Source organism: Grampus griseus, assembly GCF_964374135.1.
Source record: "Grampus griseus genome assembly, chromosome: 2".
Taxonomy (NCBI): domain Eukaryota; kingdom Metazoa; phylum Chordata; class Mammalia; order Artiodactyla; family Delphinidae; genus Grampus; species Grampus griseus.
Genome location: NC_139018.1, coordinates 61500247 through 61520405, shown reverse-complemented (window position 1 = coordinate 61520405; position 20159 = coordinate 61500247). Strand labels below are relative to the sequence as shown.

The window sequence follows — 20159 nt, the reverse complement described above, 5'->3', positions numbered from 1 at the left end:
GGATTGGGAAGTGGGTTAGATTCATTGCAAAGGGGCATAAGCAACTTTTATTTATTTATTTATTTTTGGCTGCATTGGGTCTTCGTTGCTGTGCGTGGGCTTTCTCTAGTTGCGGTGGGCAGGGGCTACTCTTCGTTGCAGTGCGCAGGCTTCTCATTGCGGTGGCTTCTCTGTTGCGTGCAGAGCATGGGCTCTAGTTGCGCGGGCTTCAGTCGTTGTGGCTCGCGGGCTCTAGAACACAGGCTCAGTTGTTGTGATGCTTGGCCTTAGTTGCTCCGTGGCATGTGGGATCTTCCCGGACCAGGGCTCAAACCCACGTCCCGTGCATTGGCAGGCGGATTCTTAACCCCTGCGTCACCACGGAAGCCCAATGAGCAACTTTTTAATGGTGTTTTTTTTTTTATTAAACCATTTTAGACAATTGTCAAAACTTACCAAGTATACACTTGAAATGGATGCATTTTTACATGATGTAAATTTTATCTCGAAGTTGATTTTTAAAGTAAAGAAAATAAAGTTTTAGTTGAATCCAAAGTGTAGTGGTGAAAATACTAATGTGCTTACTGCAACTCAAAATTTTCAACTATATATTATGAACAGGACTGTAGTGTAAATACAAAATGTGAAACTGTATGGGTTTGGTCAAGTTAGGTGGATTTTATGTATGATTTTATCCAAGCAGCTGAAAAGAAAGTGATAGTTGAAAGAGTCATGATTACTATCTAAATTATCTAAAATAGAATAGCTGGGTCATACGGTAGTTCTATTTGTAATTTTTTGAGGAATCTCCATACTATTTTCCATAGTGGCTGCACCAATTTACAGTCCCACCAGCAGTATTATGAGGATTCCCTTTTCTCCACATCTTCTCCAACATTTTGTTATTTCTTGTCTTTTCAATAATAACCATTCTAACAGGTGTGAGATAATATCTCGTTTTGCTTTTGATTTGCATTTCCCTCATAAATATTGATTTCTAACATCTTTTCTGTTTATTTTCCCATCTGTATGCCTTCTCTGGAAAATGTCTACTCAGATCCACTGCCCACTTTTTAAATCAGGTTGTTTGTTTTGTTGTTGTTGTTTTTATATATTTTGGATACTAACCCTTTACTGGATATATAATTTACAAATATCTTCTTCCATTCAGTAGGTTGCCTTCTCATTTTGATTATGGTTTTCTTTGCTGTGTAGAAGCTTTTTAGTTTGATGTAGTCCCATTTATTTATTTTTGCTTTTGTTTCCCTTTGCCTTTGGGGTTAGATCCACAAAAACATTGCCTCAGGCCAATGTCAGTAAGATTACTGCCTATGTTTTCTATTAGGAATTTTATGATTTCAGGTATTACATTCAAGTCTAATTCCTTTTGAGTTAATATTTGTATATGGTGTAAGGTAGTGCTCTAGTCTCACTCTTACATGTGGCTGTCCAGTTTCCCCAAACTACTGATTTAGGAGACTGTCCTTTCTCCACTGTATGTTCTTTGCTCCTTTGTTGTAGATTAATTTTCCATGTATGTATGGCTTTATTTCTGGGCTCTCTGTTGCTTTCCATTCATCTGTGTACTGTTTTTTCACCCAAACCATACTGTTGATTACTTTGTAGTATACAGATGATCCTTGGACAACACGGGTTTGAACTGAGTGTGTCCATTATACACAGAGTTTTTTCAATAAAAATATACTACAGTACTACAGTATCCACAGTTGGTTGAATCTGAAGATGCAGACCCTTAGATATGGAGGACCGACTGTAGGTTATATGTTAGTTTTAGCTTCATGGGGGATCAGTACTCCTAACCCCTGAGTTGTTCAAGGATTAACTGTAGTTTGAAGTCAGAGAGTGTGATACCTACGGTTTTGTTCTTCTTCCTCAAGATTGTTTTGGCTATTCAGGATCTTTTGTGGTTCCATACAAATTTTAGAATTATATGTTCAAGTTCTGTTAAATATGTCATTGGAATTTTGATAGGGATTGCATTGAATCTGTAGATTGCTTTGGGAAGTATGGACATTTAAACAATATTAATTCTTCCAGTCCATCAGTACAGAATATCTTTCCATTTTTTGGTGTCTTCTTCAATTTCTTTCATCAATATCTTATAGTTTTTAGTGTACAGGTTTTCATCTCCTTGGTTAAATTTATTTCTAGGTATTTTAGGCTTTTTGATGCAGTTGCAAATGAGATTTTTTTTAATTTGCCTTCTCTGATAGTTTATTATTAGTGTATAGAAATTCCACAGATTTCTGTATATTGATTTTGTATCCTGCAACTTTACTGTATTCATTTAGTAGTTCTAACCATTTTGGGTTTTTTTTTTTTGGTGGAATCTTTATGAATTTCTCTATATAGTATCGTGTCATCTGCAAATAGTGACAGTTTTACTTCTTTCTTTCTGATTTGGATGCGTTTTATTTCTTTTTCTTGCCTGTTTGCTGTGGATAGGTATGTTCAATACTCCGTTGAATGAAAGTGGTGAGAGTGAGCATCCTTATCTTGTGCCTGGTCTTAGAAGAAAAGCTTTCAGTTTTTAACCATTCAGCTGTGGGTTTGTCATATATAGCCTTCATTATGTTGAGGTATGTTCCCTCTATACACGCTTTGTTGGGAATTTTTATCATAAATGGATGTTGAATTTTGTCAAATACATTTTCTGCATCCATTGAGATAATCATGATTTTTATTTTTCATTTTTTAAAATGTGATGTATCATGTAGATTGATTTGCAGATGTTGAATCATCCTTGATTCCCTGGAATAAATCCCACTTGATTGTAGTGGATGATCATTTTAATGTATCGTTGGATTCAGTTTGGTAGTATTTTGTTGAGAATTTTTGCACTGATGATCATCAAGGATGTTAGCCTCTTATTTTTTTCTTTTTGTGGTGTACTTGTCTGGTTTTGGTATCAGGGTAATGCTGGTTTCATAAAATGTGTTTGGAAGATTTCCCTCTTCAGATGGAAGAGCTTGAAAAGGTTAAGTATTAAATCTTCTTTGAATGTTTTGTAGAATTTGCCAGTGAAGCCATCTGGTTTTGGGCTTTTGTTTTTTGGGAGATTTTTGATTATGGTTTCAATCTCCTTACTAGTAATTGGTCTATTCAGATTTTCTGATTCTTCATGATTCAGTCTTGGAAGATTATATGTTTCTAAGAATTTATCCATTTCTTCTAAGTTGTCCAATTTATTGGTGTATAATTATTCACAGTAGTCTCTTATGATTCTTTGTATTTCTGCATTCTTTTATGTTGGGGCTGTGACTGCTGGTATGGAGTGTTGGTGGTTGGAGCTGGCTTCAGGGCCTCATGGTGGCTGCTGCAGTGAGCTGATGGGTGCAGTTGTCACCCTTCTGGCTGTGAGACCCAGCAGAGACAGGGGTGGGCAAGGCTCTCAAAAGGGTGTGCTCTCTGGTGCCAACAAGCTAGAGGGAGAATTTCAAAATGGCACCCCCCAGGCCCAGCCCCAGCCCCTGAGATCACAAAAGTGATTCTCACCAGTATCTCAGACGCCAGGGAGTGTCCCAACTGTTCCTGCCTCACCAGCAGACGTTACAAGATTAGTGCGTGGAATACCTTTATCTTCATTCCATGTGCTTTTCGACCAGGTGTTTTCATGTTGGTTTTTGGGTGGTATGAGTCTGTGCTCAAGCCCTTTAGAGCAGGTTTTCCATTTCCTGCAGTTCTGTAGTTTTCCTGGGCATATTCTGCATTGGATTTCAAAGCCGGCCTGTTGGGGGCTTCTCTCTCTTGTGCAGGATCTAGGGGTTGGGGTGCCTGATGTGGAGCTCGAATCCTCCCCTCCCAGGGGAAATAACCATACCTTTGTAGTCTTCTCTGTCTGTGGATTGCTGAAGCTGGGGTGTGTTTTTTTGCTTGGAGAGACCCTCTCTGCCTCTCCTACCTGTCTCGAGATTGTCCTTTTACCCTTTGTCATGGAGACTCTGTTCATCCAGTTCTTAGTTGCCTTTCAGGGAGAGTTATTCCGCATGTATTTGTAGCTTTGTTGTGGCCATGGGAGGAAGTGAGTTCAGGATTTTCCTATGTCACCATCTTGAATCAGATCTCCTGAAATATTTCTGTATAGCATGCTTATATGCCAGCTTCTTGATCTTCCTTACCCTATAGTTTTATTGGGTTAATTATCCTAGTAATTAATGGACTTACTGCTTTCGAAGATGGGGAGGATATCAGTCACATTATAGCAGGGGTCCCCAACCCCCAGGCCCCAGACTGGTACCAGTCCTTGGCCTGTTAGGAACTGGGCCCCACAGCAGGAGGTGAGCGGCAGGCAAGCGAGTGAGCGAAGCTTCATCTGTCACTCCCCATCGCTCGCATTACTGCCTGAACCATACACCTCCCCCAGTCCATGGAAAACTCATCTTTCACGAAACCAGTCCCTGGTGCCAAAAAGGTTGGGGACCGCTGCATTATAGGACAGAAGAAACAAAAAACAAAAAAAAAGCAAAAAAAAAAAAACCCAAAACAACAACTCTAGGTATTTCGAGCAAAAGGTCCTTTATGTAGGGAATTAACAGCTTACAAAATTATTCCAAGTGCTGGAACAGAAGTCAGGGACTATCTCTAGACCATCGTTCAGGGTTGTGATATTGTTGCAATCTAGAAGCCAGAAAGCTGTTGCTGTCGCTGACACCACAGGTGGCTGTCTTATCTAGGAAGCTCATGCTCCACATTAGACTGCAGAGTCTCTGCCACCAGAAACAATCACAGCTGCCTGACCTTACATGCTGAAAGCAGACAGATGACCTTTGCTTTACTTTCTGCTTCCATATCTTGCTAGAGAACATCTGCTTGGTAGAACTTTTTTTTTTTATGTTCAGACCATGAGCTACAAAGAGACTGGGAAGTATAATTTTTAGCTGTTAACCTCTTCCAAATAGAAAGGAAGAGTGAAAGTTGGGAGAGCTGATCCTGGTAACTAAGACAAGGATATAGGTCTCTTCGATACCTCTGCCCCAGTACACATGTTCACTTTCTGTTATAATACAGTTATATTATAATTTTGTATAGAAAAAATATATAGCATTTACATTATTATGGTCATTTAGATGCTATTCACAACTAATACATGTAGTATATTTTGATTATTTTCCCTTCCCCCTCCCCTGCATAGTTTTTTGCTATTTTATTTACTTGTTGCTTGGTTTTCTGAGTATTTATTATTGATTCAACCCCAGACTCTCTTATCATTTATTTGAAACTCTTCTCAAACTCCTATTTCTTTTTTTTTTTTTTCAAACTCCTATTTCTTGAACAAATTGCTCCTAGAGTTTTCTTAATGCTGTCAACTTTGAATGGTTTTTCTGTATATCTGGTGTATAGCTATTATCCTGTGATTTTTCTCACCATGACCTTGGGTGTTCTTTTCACCTCTTTCATACTTTACTCCCACGTTTTGGTGGAGCACATTCTCTACTAGCTTCCTGAGAAAGAATGTAGATATGGGTCCAGGTGATTTTTTTTTTTTGAGTCCTATTTTAATTTCTGTGTATATAAAGAAAAACTTTGTAGAACATTGCTGATACATATTTTTCCTATGCTCCAAGAGCTGTAATATGATCTTAGCTTGTGAGAACTAAGACTGCAGACTGTACTATATGCTCTCAGCCTTTAAGTATGGCTTTGCATTCTGCCATTTATTTTGATCTTTGGCAAACGGTTTTGACCAACTTGGTGACAAGAGATGTGCAAGTGATAGTGCTGGACTATAAAAAATGAAGAAATAGTATCACACTGGATATTAACATGCAGTTATATTGGTGACTGCTTGTGCCTTGATGGAAAGGTTGAGGAAACAGAGGATAAAGATCAACAGGTTTAGCATTTTCAAACATCTCTTGGTATTATGAAGGGTATTATATGCATCACTGTGGTTTGTAGCTAACAAAACAATGTAGATGTGCAGTAGTTTCAGGAAATTTGAAGAAAATGAAAGATCATTGCCAGAATGTGTTGCTGGGACTGCATCTCCATGGGAATTATGTGATGTTAATACTGTATTACTCTGATTCAGTTGCTCTTTTCCAGGGATACATTTTCTGTCCTAATTATGGTACATATAATTATTTTGCTTTTCCTTTATTTTTATGGTTCTCCCCTTCTCTAACCCTTATTAGGCATATGTTGGAGCATCTTATTTTATCTTCCATGTTGCTTAACTACTTTTTTCTTTTTTTCTTTTTTTTTTTGCGGTACACGGGCCTCTCACTGTTGTGGCTTCTCCCGTTGCGGAGCACAGGCTCCGGACGCGCAGATTCAGCGGCCATGGCTCACGGGCCTAGCCACTCCAAGGCATGTGGGATCCTCCTGGACCAGGGCATGAACCCGCGTCCCCTGCATCGGCAGGCGGACTCTCAACCACTGCGCCACCAGGGAAGCCCCTACTTTTTCATATTTTTAAACTCTATTATTCTGTGCAGCATTCTGAGGAATTTCTTCCCTTCTGCCTCCAAATCATTAATTCTGTGCTCTACTGTTTTCTAGATTTTACTTCATCTATAGAGTTTCAACCTCAATTAACATTTCTTATTTCTAAACAATTTCTACTTGGTTCATTTTTATATCAATCTATGCTTCTGTAAAAACTGCCTGCTCTTATTTATGGGTTGTGTTGATTTATCAATCTGGCAATTTAAAAATTATACCTATTTTGAAGATTGATTTCAGGTTGCCTAGTTTTCTCTAGTTGTTCAAGTATGAGTCTCCACCTCTCTCTTTTGTATGCCTGTACTACTTTTCCTTATGTTAAATTCTTTCATATATGTTATAGTTTTTTGTGGCTATGAGTTTATTTTCAAAAGAAATTATCTTATAAACGAATCTAGCTCATGACCTACTTCTCCCTTTCTTTTTTTTTTCTCCCTCCCCCTTTTAAATTTCTGGCTGTACTATATGATCTCAGGTTGCTAACCAGTTTTACATTAATTGATTGGCTTAAGTACAAGTTTGGATTCCTTGCCCCACCATGGCAAAGGCTTTTGTTTTTGATCTTAGGTAGTTAACTTTTCCACCTAATTTGGTGGGTGCCTTGTGTCTGGCTCAGATATTGAGCAGGTGGTTGGAAAAAGGGGAAAGTCTGCGTAGTTGAACCCTAACCTTTAAGCCTATTTGGTCTCAGTCTTCTCGTGGACTACTTGGCTTCAAGTCCTACTCTCTGTTATGGTTTGATTTTGACATGTGGATATTTCTTGTTCTTCCTTTTGAGCTTATCTATGTTTTTAAAAATATATTTTAAAATATTTTAGTCAGTATTTCAAAGTTTGCAGTGGTAGTTCTCAGGAGGCATTTCAGCAAATGCTTAATTATTTCAACTGGAATGGGATTTGAATTTGCAGTTCCTCAAAATGAAGAGATAAAAATGAAAATGAATGTGGGACCTGACCTATGACAAACTATCATTTCACCTTAGTGAAAGATTACAGACATACTTATTTCTTTCACTGATATGAAGAGTTACTTATTAAAATAATTTTTAAACGTTGTGAAGAAGTATAAAATTTACCTAAATTTGTTGGTCCAAGCAAGTATAGACTTACCTATTAAATGGTGAAAGGTGTTGAAATTTTGAGACATGGTAGTATAGTCATTGTCACTATTTCTGCTTATGATTCTTCTAAATCACCATCTTTGTTAACTAAGAGGTAATTATTGTGCATATACAAAGAACTATGACTGTTCTACAGACGAAAAACATCTCTAGCAATGGAAATACATATCTTTTAAGATGAAATTAGGGAATATTTCAGATTCATATAGTTATGGCTCCAACAAATGATAAGTTTGGTTACTTATATTGCAAATCTAGCAGTAACTAACTAGGATGTTGCTTCAGGGTTCAGCAGATGGCCTCTAAGTGGCTTGGTGAAGAGAATGTTTGCTAAAGGTGATAGAGTATACCTATTCAGTTTCCCATATGCACTAGGTCATTGGTAACATAAGGTCTTACTTTCAGGAAATTGTTAAATTTAAGGTCAGGGAGTAATTCCAAAGCATTTTAATAAATAAAGTACATATCCCTCAGCGGATAATATTCTCTTTTCGGTTCCTACATAGTAAGATGAAATTTTTAGGCTTTTCTCTAAATGACATGCAATATAGAATCCGTGTGAGGTGTGTGTGTATATATTCGTGGAAGATGTGCAATATTTGTTGCGTGATATGTTGTGCGTATATATGTATCAGACATGAGACTGATGAGATTTTGATAACATTCTATTATAAAATGGAATACTCATTGCTAGTTCTGTGAAAGTAAATGATAGTGTATGTACTCTTTTATAATATGTATTTTAAACTATTTATTATGGAAAATTGCAAACATAGAAGAGTGGAGAAACAGAATAATGAACCCCTACATACTCATAACCCAGCTTCAACAGTTATCCTTCATAGTTCATGATAGTTAATCTTGTTTCATTTACACGCCATATTCTGCCTGACCTGTGAATCCTGCTCTCCTCCCTCCCCCAATCTCTACCCACAACTCCTACCCCAGGATAATATGTTTTATTAGTTATTATTAGTTAGTGTTACTTCCACCAGAAGCCTTATAATGTTTGACTGCTCTTTTATAATAGTTTTAATATTTATGACTAGATAAGTTTCAGTTTTTGGTTTCTCTTTAGTTTCTACACAGTTTATAAAAGGTTTTCTTATACAGTTAGTAGTGTAAAATGTCAGGTTATTCATACAGCCATTTTGCAATAATCATGAATATAGTATAAATCAACACATCGTAGAGATGGAATTTCTTAAATAAAATTCTTATTTTTTAAAATGAAAGAGCATTGTCTTTTGGAAAACGTCTTTAAAAATTAACAGCACACATTGCTTAATTTAGTACTTTGGAACACTGTACAGTTGTATTACTATTAATTTTGTAAGTAATATTTTTAACTCAGTTGATTTGCCATCTTGAGACTTTTTAAAAATAACTTTCCTGGGCTTCCCTGGTGGCGCAGTGGTTGAGAGCCCGCCTGATGATGCAGGGGACGCGGGTTCGTGCCCCAGTCCGGGAAGATCCCACATGCCGCGGAGCGGCTGGGCCTGTGAGCCATGGCCGCTGAGCCTGTGCCTTCGGAGCCTGTGCTCCGCAACGGGAGAGGCCACAACAGTGAAAAAAAAAAAAAAAAAAAAGAATGACTTAAGAAGTTACATGAGCTTTAGTAGGTCGTCAGATAAATGAAGCTGATGGCTGTGACTTTCTTGATATTGAACAAGAAATTAGAGCTGCAAGCATAACATTTGTTGTACTTTCTTTAAAGATTTTGTTTCTAGTAATTGTATTTTGCAACCTAGAAGTTGCCTTTAACAGTACAATTTAAAAAGTGAAACACATAGTTTGCATACAGCACACTGTCCATTGGGAATGATTAGGTACTGTAATTTTAGCCAATTGCATAGATAAACATTATATTTATTATACAATGTATGAACTGCTATTAAGTATTCAAAATGCAAACTAACACAACATTGTAAATCAACTATACTTCAATAAAAAAAGAAAAGAATTAATACTAAAAAAAGTATTCAAAATGCAAAAGTATAACTTGTTATTGGAGTATGTTGATGTTATTTGTTAATGTCCCTGTTACTACTTATTATTTAACTATATAAACTATAGAGAATTATTAAACATTTTTTTGATAAAGTCTGTTAGTAAGCATTATGAAATATGATGAATTATTTAAGAACTTATATGATTATTTTAGAAAGACGTTTTCTGACAACTGTTCTTTTATTTGATTTCAAGTGGCTTCTCATACCAGTTGTCATTACAGATCGATTTAAGTTACTCTTAATACTTTTTTACCGTTGATTTGCCAAGAACTTCAGTTGGTTGTGTGGAAATGTAAGCCTTTGTGTGAAGGAGTGTGTCCTTGCATCAGAACTTGGCAATCACATGAATCTTAAGAAAACAGGCTGTTTGTTCCCTAGAGAAACTATTCTATAAGATGACTTTGTTTTTATATTCTGTTCTGTGCTAGATTAAGTGATTTAGTTTAGTTTGGCCTAGGGCAAAACGTTTCAGGATAGTTTAGAAAATCCTGTATCCCATTAACCCTCTGAAAATAACGCTAGTTTTAAAGTTTTGCTTTCTAAAATTTTATCAGTAGGCCATGCAATACCAGATTCATTCTCAAAGTGTCATTTGTAACTGGCGCTGAAAGCTATTGCAGTGTTCCATCTGGTATATGCAGTGTTCCAGGTTTTGAAAATCTGAAAGCCATATATCTTAAACACTAAATATTTATTTCCTCTTAATCTGATGCCCTTCCATAATTTTAAATGATGGGAAGTAGTTCATCTTTTTTGATAGTAATTTCTATTATAAACTTTTAAATGTCAGAATCCCGAACACTAAGACTATTATAATAGTCCCTAATTGAACAAAGCAGTGTGATTGTTTTAAGAAATGTATGCTTAATTCTCAGGAAACTCATTCATTTTAAACTTTTCTGTCCTAAAAAATTTCTGCCATATATTAATTAAATTAGAACTTTTCACTCTTCAGAAACCAAGCAAGCAAGCAAACAGCCATAACAAAGTATAATTATAAAAGTTAATTAGGCAATAATTATTTTTTCAAAGTTTCAAGGGAGTCATAAAGATTACTTTCTTTCTATTCATTTTGAATCTCTTAGATGTAATGTGGCTTCCTTCAAAGTTTCTTGTTAAATTCCAAGGTTATTAATAAATGTTTGATCATTAAGTTAAAAATAATACATGTACTTCGTAAAAAAATAAAATTATACAGATAGATAGATACAAAATGAAACAGAAATATTTCTTTCCCTCAGTCTCTCAGTTTCCCTGCCTCAGCTCTTTTAGGCCCTTTATTCAGAGTAACCACTGGTAATAGTTTCCTATGTATATCCTATTCAAGCATGTATATTTACATATGTAAGTGTAATTTTACATTTTTTTCTGTCTTTAATTTATCCATGTTCTGTGCGTGTATTGTTTTAGCTAAAGATTTATTTTGGGTAGGAAATTTATTTGTCTTACCTATTTATTTTATATTTAACTCCTAGAACAGTTGACTGACACATAATATATAGGTGCTTAACAAGTACTTGTTGAGAGAATCTTCCACATCTGTCTATCCACCTGTATGCCCATCAAATACATACTGAGTACTTACTGTATGCCAAACACCCTTCTAAGGACACAGATGAAAGAGAAAAGCAAGGGCTGTGTCTGAATGTAATTTCCTTATGCATAGTTGGCTGATACATACCAAAAACAATGAAATAAAACCTAAACGAATGGGTTTCATGAAGGTAGCACAGGTAATGTGATGAGAGTGAGAGAGGAGTTTCTACTTTAGATAGGATGGCCAGGCAATACCTTTTTGAAGAGGTGAATTTGAGCAAGGCCTAAATGATAAGAAAAAATGGTTTAGAGATCTAGAGAAAAGAATTCTAGGCAGAGGGAATAGTAAGTATAAAGGTTCTGAGGCAAGAATAAGCTTGGTGAGTTCAAGAACAGAAAGAAGTTCAGTATGACTAAAGCATGAGTATTTTCTCATACAAATAAATACTGCTTCAGTGTGTATCTTTGTACATACAACTATGTTCTACATATTTTAAAAAGACTTTTAGTAGTGGAGGGGTCAAATAGTATATGTATTTAAAATTTTGATAGCTATTGCATGGGGCAACTTTTATCCTTTCTCCCTAAACCTTTTCTTGCTTTTCCAGGCTGTGGGGAACTTGGGTTGTCTGGAGCTTGGTAGGGAGTGGGCTGTGATGTGAAAGGAATTCTTTTTGTGAGAGAATGTGCCAAGAACTGTGGCTATTTGAAAGACTTTTGTCTCATAAGATGAAAATCCAGCAGTAGAAAATATGTATATGTTGAGTTATATGTTAAAATATCTGGCTCTCAGAAATACAGTGCTCTCCTTTGGCCATTTAATGAAACCATTCCATTGCAGAAATTATCAACATTTCTCAATCTAGAAAATCCAAAATTTGGCATGGTTATAGTTAGATATAATTGGAGTTACATATAGTTGGATATGAGGCAGTATTATAAATGATTCCTAGTTTGACGCTTTGGATTCACATCACACAAATTTGAGATTAACTAAGGAGGCATTATGAAAAAAACACCATTAAACAAAGTCAGCCGATCACCTTGCCCATGTGTGGCTTTTGTGGAGTAAGGTAGAAGGGTATCTCCTATTTAAAATAAGTTTTAAAAAATCCTGGGTGTTGTTACTTTGGGGAATGAAATTCCTTCTTTAAGTGCCTTTCTGTCAAAGAAGGATTGTTTAATTTTGAAGGATAAATGTCAGAATTACTTATAACTTTTTAGGCAGATTAGAAATTGTAGACTAGTCAAAGAACAAATTTTGTTCCATCAAGTATTTTACTGCTGAGTAAACAAGGAGAGTCAAGTCCCGTTTGAGAGCATAGAGATGTTTGTTTAATTTTTTTCAATCTCTGTTTTTCGATAGGGTGAAAGTAGGAAATTTAGGTAGATATATTCAGATTCCAGTATATTTACAGAGAGAAGTGGGTATGTGGTTTCCCTGGCTATTAATTTCTCCTTTTTTCACTTCTTCTGAGAACTAAAAACAACTTGGAGGAATGAGGTCAGGAATCTGTGATGGAGAAGATTTTAGTTTAACAGATGGTGATATGGTATATTCTGTCTGTTATAGTAAAGATTTTATTTTTCTTTTTTAACATGGGTTATTTTTTCTAACACAAAAACGAAGTTTAGTTAGATTTTATTTTGCTGCTTGAACCTGGTGACATTAATAATGATAAAGCAATTAACATATTTTGTCTGTGATACAATGATTTAGCACTTTAAGAAGCCTAGTTTATCTGATGTCTACTATAAAAATCATCCCACTGGTTTTAATGTGAATAGATAATTTTTGATTGAAAAGTTCTTGATATCAAATATTTAAGGTGAGTGTAAAGAAAGGAATCAGTATTTTAATAGTCTTAATCCTTTGTCCTATAATGTGTAGATGTGTAAAATATGTTGATGTTTACAAAAATCTTCTAGTCCTATTACAATATATAGATATGTAAGTTGTAATTAATTGAATCATTAGAACATCTAATTTTTGCTTGACAGTATGCAAATGTGCCATTAAATCTGTTTTTAAAGATTTTTCCAGTTTAATGTCTGAATCCAAATTCATAAAGAGTTGGAAAAATGAGATGTCTGAGCTATAGGATTCACAGGGATTTCATATGAAGCCTATTTAATCAGGATAACACTGTTATTAATATTCATAACGTCAGCTGGAACACAAATGACAGACTTTGGGGCCTAAAAATTTTACTTGGTGAATTTATTAAAAGTAGCTTAAATAATTAATGGAATTTAAGTAAAGTTGGTGAATATGAAAATCTTGTGTTAGCAGAAAAAAATCTCTATTAGAACTTTCTTTAAGAAATGGCATTGATGTCTTTTGACAGATTTCATTGGTACTTAAAGAAGAAAGATGCATGAATGGTCATTTAAGAGGATTTAAACACATTGGCACATTAATTTTTACATGAATAATAAGTACTTTCCAAAAGCAATTAACTTACAGTGTACAAGATACGAATTGAAATATATGACTGTGACATCAAGGGCAAAGCAAATGTGCTGTACATTTTAAACTTAGTGGCAAGACTGTTTAATATTTTGTTTTATTTTATTTTTATAGCTTGCATAGGCCATGACTTAGAATAATGTTCCCTCCCCCACCAAAAAATATTGGTATGTTAAACATTATCCTCTGCAAGTCTCTTTTGTATTTATTGGAGAATTAAACATTTGTTGTGCTATTGGTAATATTTGAGAATATGTTCAATTTTGCAGAAAGTTAAAGGGATGATTCTAAATAGGTTTAGTGCTACAAATACATATGTGTTAATACAGACTTACTGATTATAGCATAACTCAAATGTATAATAAATATGTTTCTGAAAGTTTGTATAAATTTAGTTAATAAGCATCGAGTAGTGTTCAAGTAAATTTGTTTTGAATGTTAGCCTAAGAAAGTAAAAAGTGGGGAATGGCTTAACTAAAACTGGGGTGTGTTTTATTTTGTGTACTACCTGCTCCCCTTTATGTTTTAAAACGTGCTTGTAATGATATTATACCTGTGCTCTAGTTTTTATTTTTGTTATTGGAGTTCCTTAAAAACAATTAGTTTTAGACCATTTTGTATAATTACAGTAATACCAAGTATTTTGTTTTACATTCGTCAGAGATTATTTTTCTTACAAATTTTAGTACTTACAAAAAGCATAGCTTAGTTATTATCTCTAACATGCCAGTTAGGGTTTACCAGTGAAAGAATATAGGTATTGGTCTTGCAGTATAAGAGGGTACTAGAAGTTTCACTTGCAGTCAGTGCTATATATGAATGATTTAGTTTCATTAGATTTATAATAATTGCCAGGTATGTTTTGGGACTCATATTCAGAACTTGAATGGAAAAAGCATTAATTACTAGGGTGTGTAGAAATTATCATAGTAAGCCATAAATTAAAATTTTTTGTATAAGGAATGAAATCAAATTGATAAATTGATTTATTGGTTTTTTTGTTTGTTTTTTAGTGTCTTTTTAAAAGTTAGGTTTTGGGTTAGGGGGACATGTTTTGGTTTTGGCTCTGAAATATTCACTTATATGCCCAGGAGAGGGCAGCATTTTACTATATCAGTCTCATAAAAGAATTAGCCCTGCTTAGACTGTCAATGTTTCTTGTAATTACTCCCAGTATATTTGTTGCTTGCTTATGAATTAACTTGCATTTATGGAACTAAATCATTCCAATCATTTAATTACACCTGAGGAGATGAACTATAATTGCTTGCTTCCAACTAGGATCTGATATGGCTTGAGCAGTATTAATTTGGTGTTTACTTTTCTGAGTGCTAAAAGCATTAAAATGATTGTGCAATGGGATTACATTTTACTAATTGCTGGCATTCATTAGCTGGGTAAACGATGAGGAAGAGTGACTGTATATTGAAGAGGGATAAAATTATGGTTTTAAATAGTATATTACTAAGCACATTAAGACCTGTAAGACATGTTTTAAAATACTCCAGAGGTTATTAAAGGCTGTATTTTCTACATGTCTTGCTATATGAATCTCTTATTAAAAGACCGCAATTATTATTAACCTTTTTGGGCAATATGGAGGGAAGTGGCTTCATTGACTGGAACATATTTCTTTGATATTAATAACTTCCTATATTTTCAGCTAATCCAAAAGTAAATGAGGAACTTAGAAAAAGATTGCCAACTCCAGATCAACATATTTAGAGAAAATTGGAAAGGAGAAGCTTACTACAGCTTTATTTGAGGACTTTTTAAAGAACACAGAGTTCTAGCTGTGAGGTAAATCTAATTTTATTCTCCTTAAAAGCATGCAAAAAAAAAAAACTTGCATAGTTTTTATGATATTTATTATGAAAACAAATGCAAGAGAGAAAAATCAGTAACTCCACAAGTTAATGATAATCTTTTAAAAAATTAGAATAGCATTTAAAATTACTTTTACAAGTATGAAATGTTTTATATGAAAATATGCATTCAAATCAATAAATCTGAAATTTGACAAATAGAGTAAATTTTTAATTTTTTTTAATTGTTGAAATTGTAGTTGGAAAGACTTAAGTTAAATAAATTAAATGGTTCCCTAACCAAAGCAGCAAGAATGTCTAGAAGCTTAACCTGAACTGTATTTACTAAAATATAGGTGTGAATGAAAGAACTTTTTTCTGAGAAAAAAGATTTAATTTCACGTGTTGAAATACACAGTTAATTGTCCTATTATAAATGTTTTAGAAAACCATTTATCCTGTAAATTCTCTGTTAAACAAAGGTAAGGTTTAGGTGTGTTCTGATATATTGTTTTAAGTTTATTTATCTAAAGTTGGCTTTATTTTAGCTTCAAATCTTGGCGCAGAAACCAGAGACATTGCCAGAGCAAACAGGAACGGGAGTACAAATGGACGACTGGTCAAAAGGTAAGGACTTTTAAGGTATTATTACCAAACCCCAGGTGTTGTGCTTGTTTAAGGCACTGAATGAAGTGTGTTTGTTCTAACCAATATATTAGAGGCAGACAAGCACAAGTGCACACGCCTGCACACATGCAAGGAAGGAGGCACACACAAAGAGACCCACATTCTGCAAAAGGGACACAAAGACACATGGAGAAAGAGACATGCACACACAGAGAAAGGGACACGCACAGAGCAAGAGATATTGAGAGAAAAAAGGAAAGCAGAAAGACACACATGCATAGATACAAACAGAAAGAGACACACATATTGAGACTCACAGAGAAGGAGAGATACCAGAGTGAGAGAAACATGGTGAGAAGGAGACAGAGACATACAGTGAGTGAGAGAGAGAGAGAGGGAGGGAGAGGGAGAGGGGGAAGAGACACACTGAGAGAGAGGGGCACAGGTGTACATGCAGACACACTCAGAAAGAGACACACAGAGACAAGAGACACAAAGTTAAAGAGACATGGAAGGTACGCACATATACAGAGAGAGACAAACATATGGAGAGGGAGACACATACACAGAGAAACAGACCAAGACACATACAGGCACAGAGACACATGTAGAGACACATGCACACCAAAAGACACACCCGGAGACACCCACAAAGAAACGGAGTCAGAGGGGGACTCTCCCTGGAGAGTCAGGGCCACAGAGACTTGCAGAGATGTGCAGAGGGAGGCAGAAAAAGGTACTTCGAAACAGAGACAGAGACATGAAAACAGAGTCAGAGACAAGGAGAGAAACAGAGAAAAGGATGCACACAGATATGCACAGGCAGAGGGAGAGAACAGTCAGACAGAAATACAGTTTGAAAGACAGGCAGACTGAGAGATGGCCTGAAAAAGGGAGAAATGGTGGCTGGGTGGAAGGAGGGATGGATGGATATATGGGTAGGTAGGTAGGTAAGTAGAGCACATCTATCTACGTATAGAGCAAGGTAGAGAGAGGGCCATAAAGACAGAGGTTTAAAAAATGTTAGGTTTTTAATTGAAGTCTTTTACACTAAATCTGGATACAGTTGCAAATCTGAAATACTTGGAAAACAAATCATTCTGAATATAGTATTACATATAATTGAAGACTTTGGCCTTTATGTTCATCGTTTTTATTTCCTCTAAATTTTAAAAAAAAAGAATTATTACCAAAACATTGCACACATCTCTCTCTTTTGATTCCCCCTCCTTCAACAGGGCTCTTTCTTTACCATTTATCAACCACACTGTTACCTTTTTCAGAAGATTAAAGGCCATTTTGGGGAACTGTTGTATCATCATTAAACTAAATCAGTTAATAGCTACACATTCTTTTGAGGAATAGAAAGATGCTATACTGAGTATACCTTTTTTGATTTCTGCATTTGTTTTTGATTTCTACGCTGTTATAAATTTTCTTGTCGTTTATGCTTACCATTAGCAGCATTTCTCCTCTTATTTGTGATTCTAGGCTACTTGTTATGAGTTTAGAATCCAGGTAACTGATTGCATTGTGTATAAAGGAATAGCAAGTGATACCTGAGTAACGTAGTTAAAGGTTTTTAATGCAAAGTTAATAGCTTTAGTGAATGGATTTTGTGGCACTTAATTTTAGTCTACTCTCTTTATATTCAAGTTTGTGATAAGGATGTATTGGTGTGAAGCCGAAAACTGATTTGTTGTAGTTGTTTTTACTCATTTATGCAAATAAGCAAGCAAACACTCTTCTTTTGAGGAGCTCAGAGCAGTTCTTACTCAATATATGTACAAAATAAGAAAAGAGGAAGTAAATAATGATGCCCCTGTAGCTTATGTTCCCTATTCAGAGACCACATTGCTATGAAAGCCATGTCGTTCACATTATAGACAAAAGGATCTTTAAGGAGCCAAAGGAATTATTTTTAATATATCTAAAGAATAGGGGCTATAGAGGAAATACTTCTCATAAATGTAAAATAACCAGGAAAGATGTTAAGGAACGGAGCTGCTGAAGCTCTAGGACAGTTTTGGAAAGGAAGGTTTTAGGGCTAAAGACAGATGCATAAATAGTTTGCAGGAGGTACAGACGTGACTGAAACATCATTAAGAAAATTTGCATTTTTACAGACATTTTTTTGAACATTGGAAATAGGAATAAGACATTCCTTTATATAAAGGGCCTATTAATGAAACATTATTAACGAATAAAGTTAAACAGGTAAATGTAGTATCTTTTAGTTTTGTGATAACTGATATGTTTAAACAGTAAAATCTCACATGGTTATTTCTTTGATATGGGATTTTTCATAAAGCACAGATTACTTCAAAGCTCTATCTTACAAATATTCATAGGCTGTTCTTGTAAATAGTTATTTTTATTTAAAGTTATCTTATTTTTTTAAGGAAATGGAGGTACTTAAAAACTTTTATTACACTTTGCATCATCTTAGAAGTTTCATTATAAGGAGTGCTGAAGTGGTTATTCTTTTCCTAGCTTTATTTTAGAAACATTGCTGAAATATTTGATGTCAAAGAGTATGAGGTAAATAATGTTAACAGGTAAAGCGATTACATTTTTCTCAGTTTTTGTCATTATTCTCAGTTTAGAAAATGTAAAGCTGAGGTTGGTAGGTAGGATGAGTGAAGACATCTACAAACTGTTTAGGTTTCTTTAGGTAGTTAAAAAAAAATCCTGAATGAATGAAATTTTAGGTTGATGGAAGCAATAGGTGAGTGAATGAACACGTGTTGTCAAGCAAGCATTGGTAACATCTTCTGACTTTTAAGAAGTAAATGATGTTTTGTCCTTTCATGAAAGCTTTCTGTTTTTCAGCATTCTTTTTTTTCCCCTGCTTTTTAAGAAAAAAAATGAAATGGCACAAAGGACATATGCAAAGTTAACCCTCAGAAAGAGTCAGTTATTATATGATTGTTTAGCTTTTTTTAGCATTTACTTATTTACTTAACTATGTAAGAAAAAACTCACGGGGGTCAGGAATCTCTTATGAATAATTATTTGGAATAGTATGATAAATTTCTAGATAGCTCTTAAATTTGGGTGATTTTTATTAAATTAGCAGAAACATGGTTTAATTGTTTTATAGTACACAACAGTCCATTGGAAATAGTTTAAGTATTATTTATGAATAAACATGTCTGCCATAAGTATACATACCTACAGTAATATAGGTAAAAATGAGGTCTGGATGCCAGTTAAATTTAGAATATTGTGAAACTTATTTAAATCTAGAACCTTTAGGGGTCAGTGTTCCCTAAGAAAGGTTAAAGAAGGTTCCTGTGCCTACCCAAATTAAACATTGTTTGCTATGTTTTATATATTTCTTACCAATTGAGGGTAAGAAATGGTAGGAATCATACAGCTTGAAGAAGCTTTAGACAAAAACCTTTCAATTTTATGAGTTTCTTTAATATTATTTTTAGGTTTATTATTTTAGGAAATTATATTTAATGTGTTTTATACACAGTAGGTATTTTCACTTATGTATTATCTCAATTTAGATATGAATCATATATTTTTAAACTATTTTCTTTTAAGCTTAAAAAGTGAGCATGATTCTAAATCATCATACTCATTTGAAACTTGAGAGATGAAAAACCTTCTAGAACTGCTTATGTCAATAGATTTCTTACATGTTGCAGTTTATTGGAGGCTAGCAAATATTTTTAAAAATCTTATCTTGCTGATTTAAGTAAAAAGCAACTGTCTTCTTTATTTCTAAAGATGATATGATTTTGTTTCCATGATTTTTATGTTTTTTCTGTCAAACAAAATGAATAACTAGAACTAAAACGTAGCAAAAGGTAACTTACAAGTGATTTGTTAGTTTCTTCTTGAGTCAGAATACTATTTATTTTTGCTTGGCATTTGGAACCTGTGTGCCACCATCAACCTCTTTTATTATTGGTTCATTTATCTTTCTCTCTTTTCAAAAAGTATGTGTTCTTTTTACCCATATATTGTTCTATAATTGAATTACATCTAAAACTATTGCATGATTTGCAAGCATTTTGTAAGAGTAGACATATATAGAAACACCCTGGGAAAACAAGTAGGATGCTTTTAAATGTCTTTGGTCATTATGACAAAAATAATGGAATCTCATATCATCTTCATAAGCTATTTTA

The 20159-nt window shown here is 34.5% G+C and overlaps 1 protein-coding gene across 3 annotated transcripts in view; it reads left to right on the top strand.

The window, feature by feature from the left end:
- The window catches only part of MIPOL1 (mirror-image polydactyly 1), a 305508-nt gene that overhangs the window by 53549 nt on the left and 231800 nt on the right, over window positions 1-20159 (top strand). For 2 of the 3 annotated variants that reach the window (XM_082681377.1, XM_082681378.1), the window contains exons 2-3: window positions 15246-15382; window positions 15936-16014. The exons of the other annotated variant lie outside the window; for it this stretch is intronic. In XM_082681377.1, the coding sequence (XP_082537503.1) occupies window positions 15996-16014 (19 nt within the window). In that variant the 5' untranslated portion in view covers window positions 15246-15382; window positions 15936-15995. The remainder of the gene's footprint in view (window positions 1-15245; window positions 15383-15935; window positions 16015-20159) is intronic. 3 annotated transcript variants of the gene reach the window in all.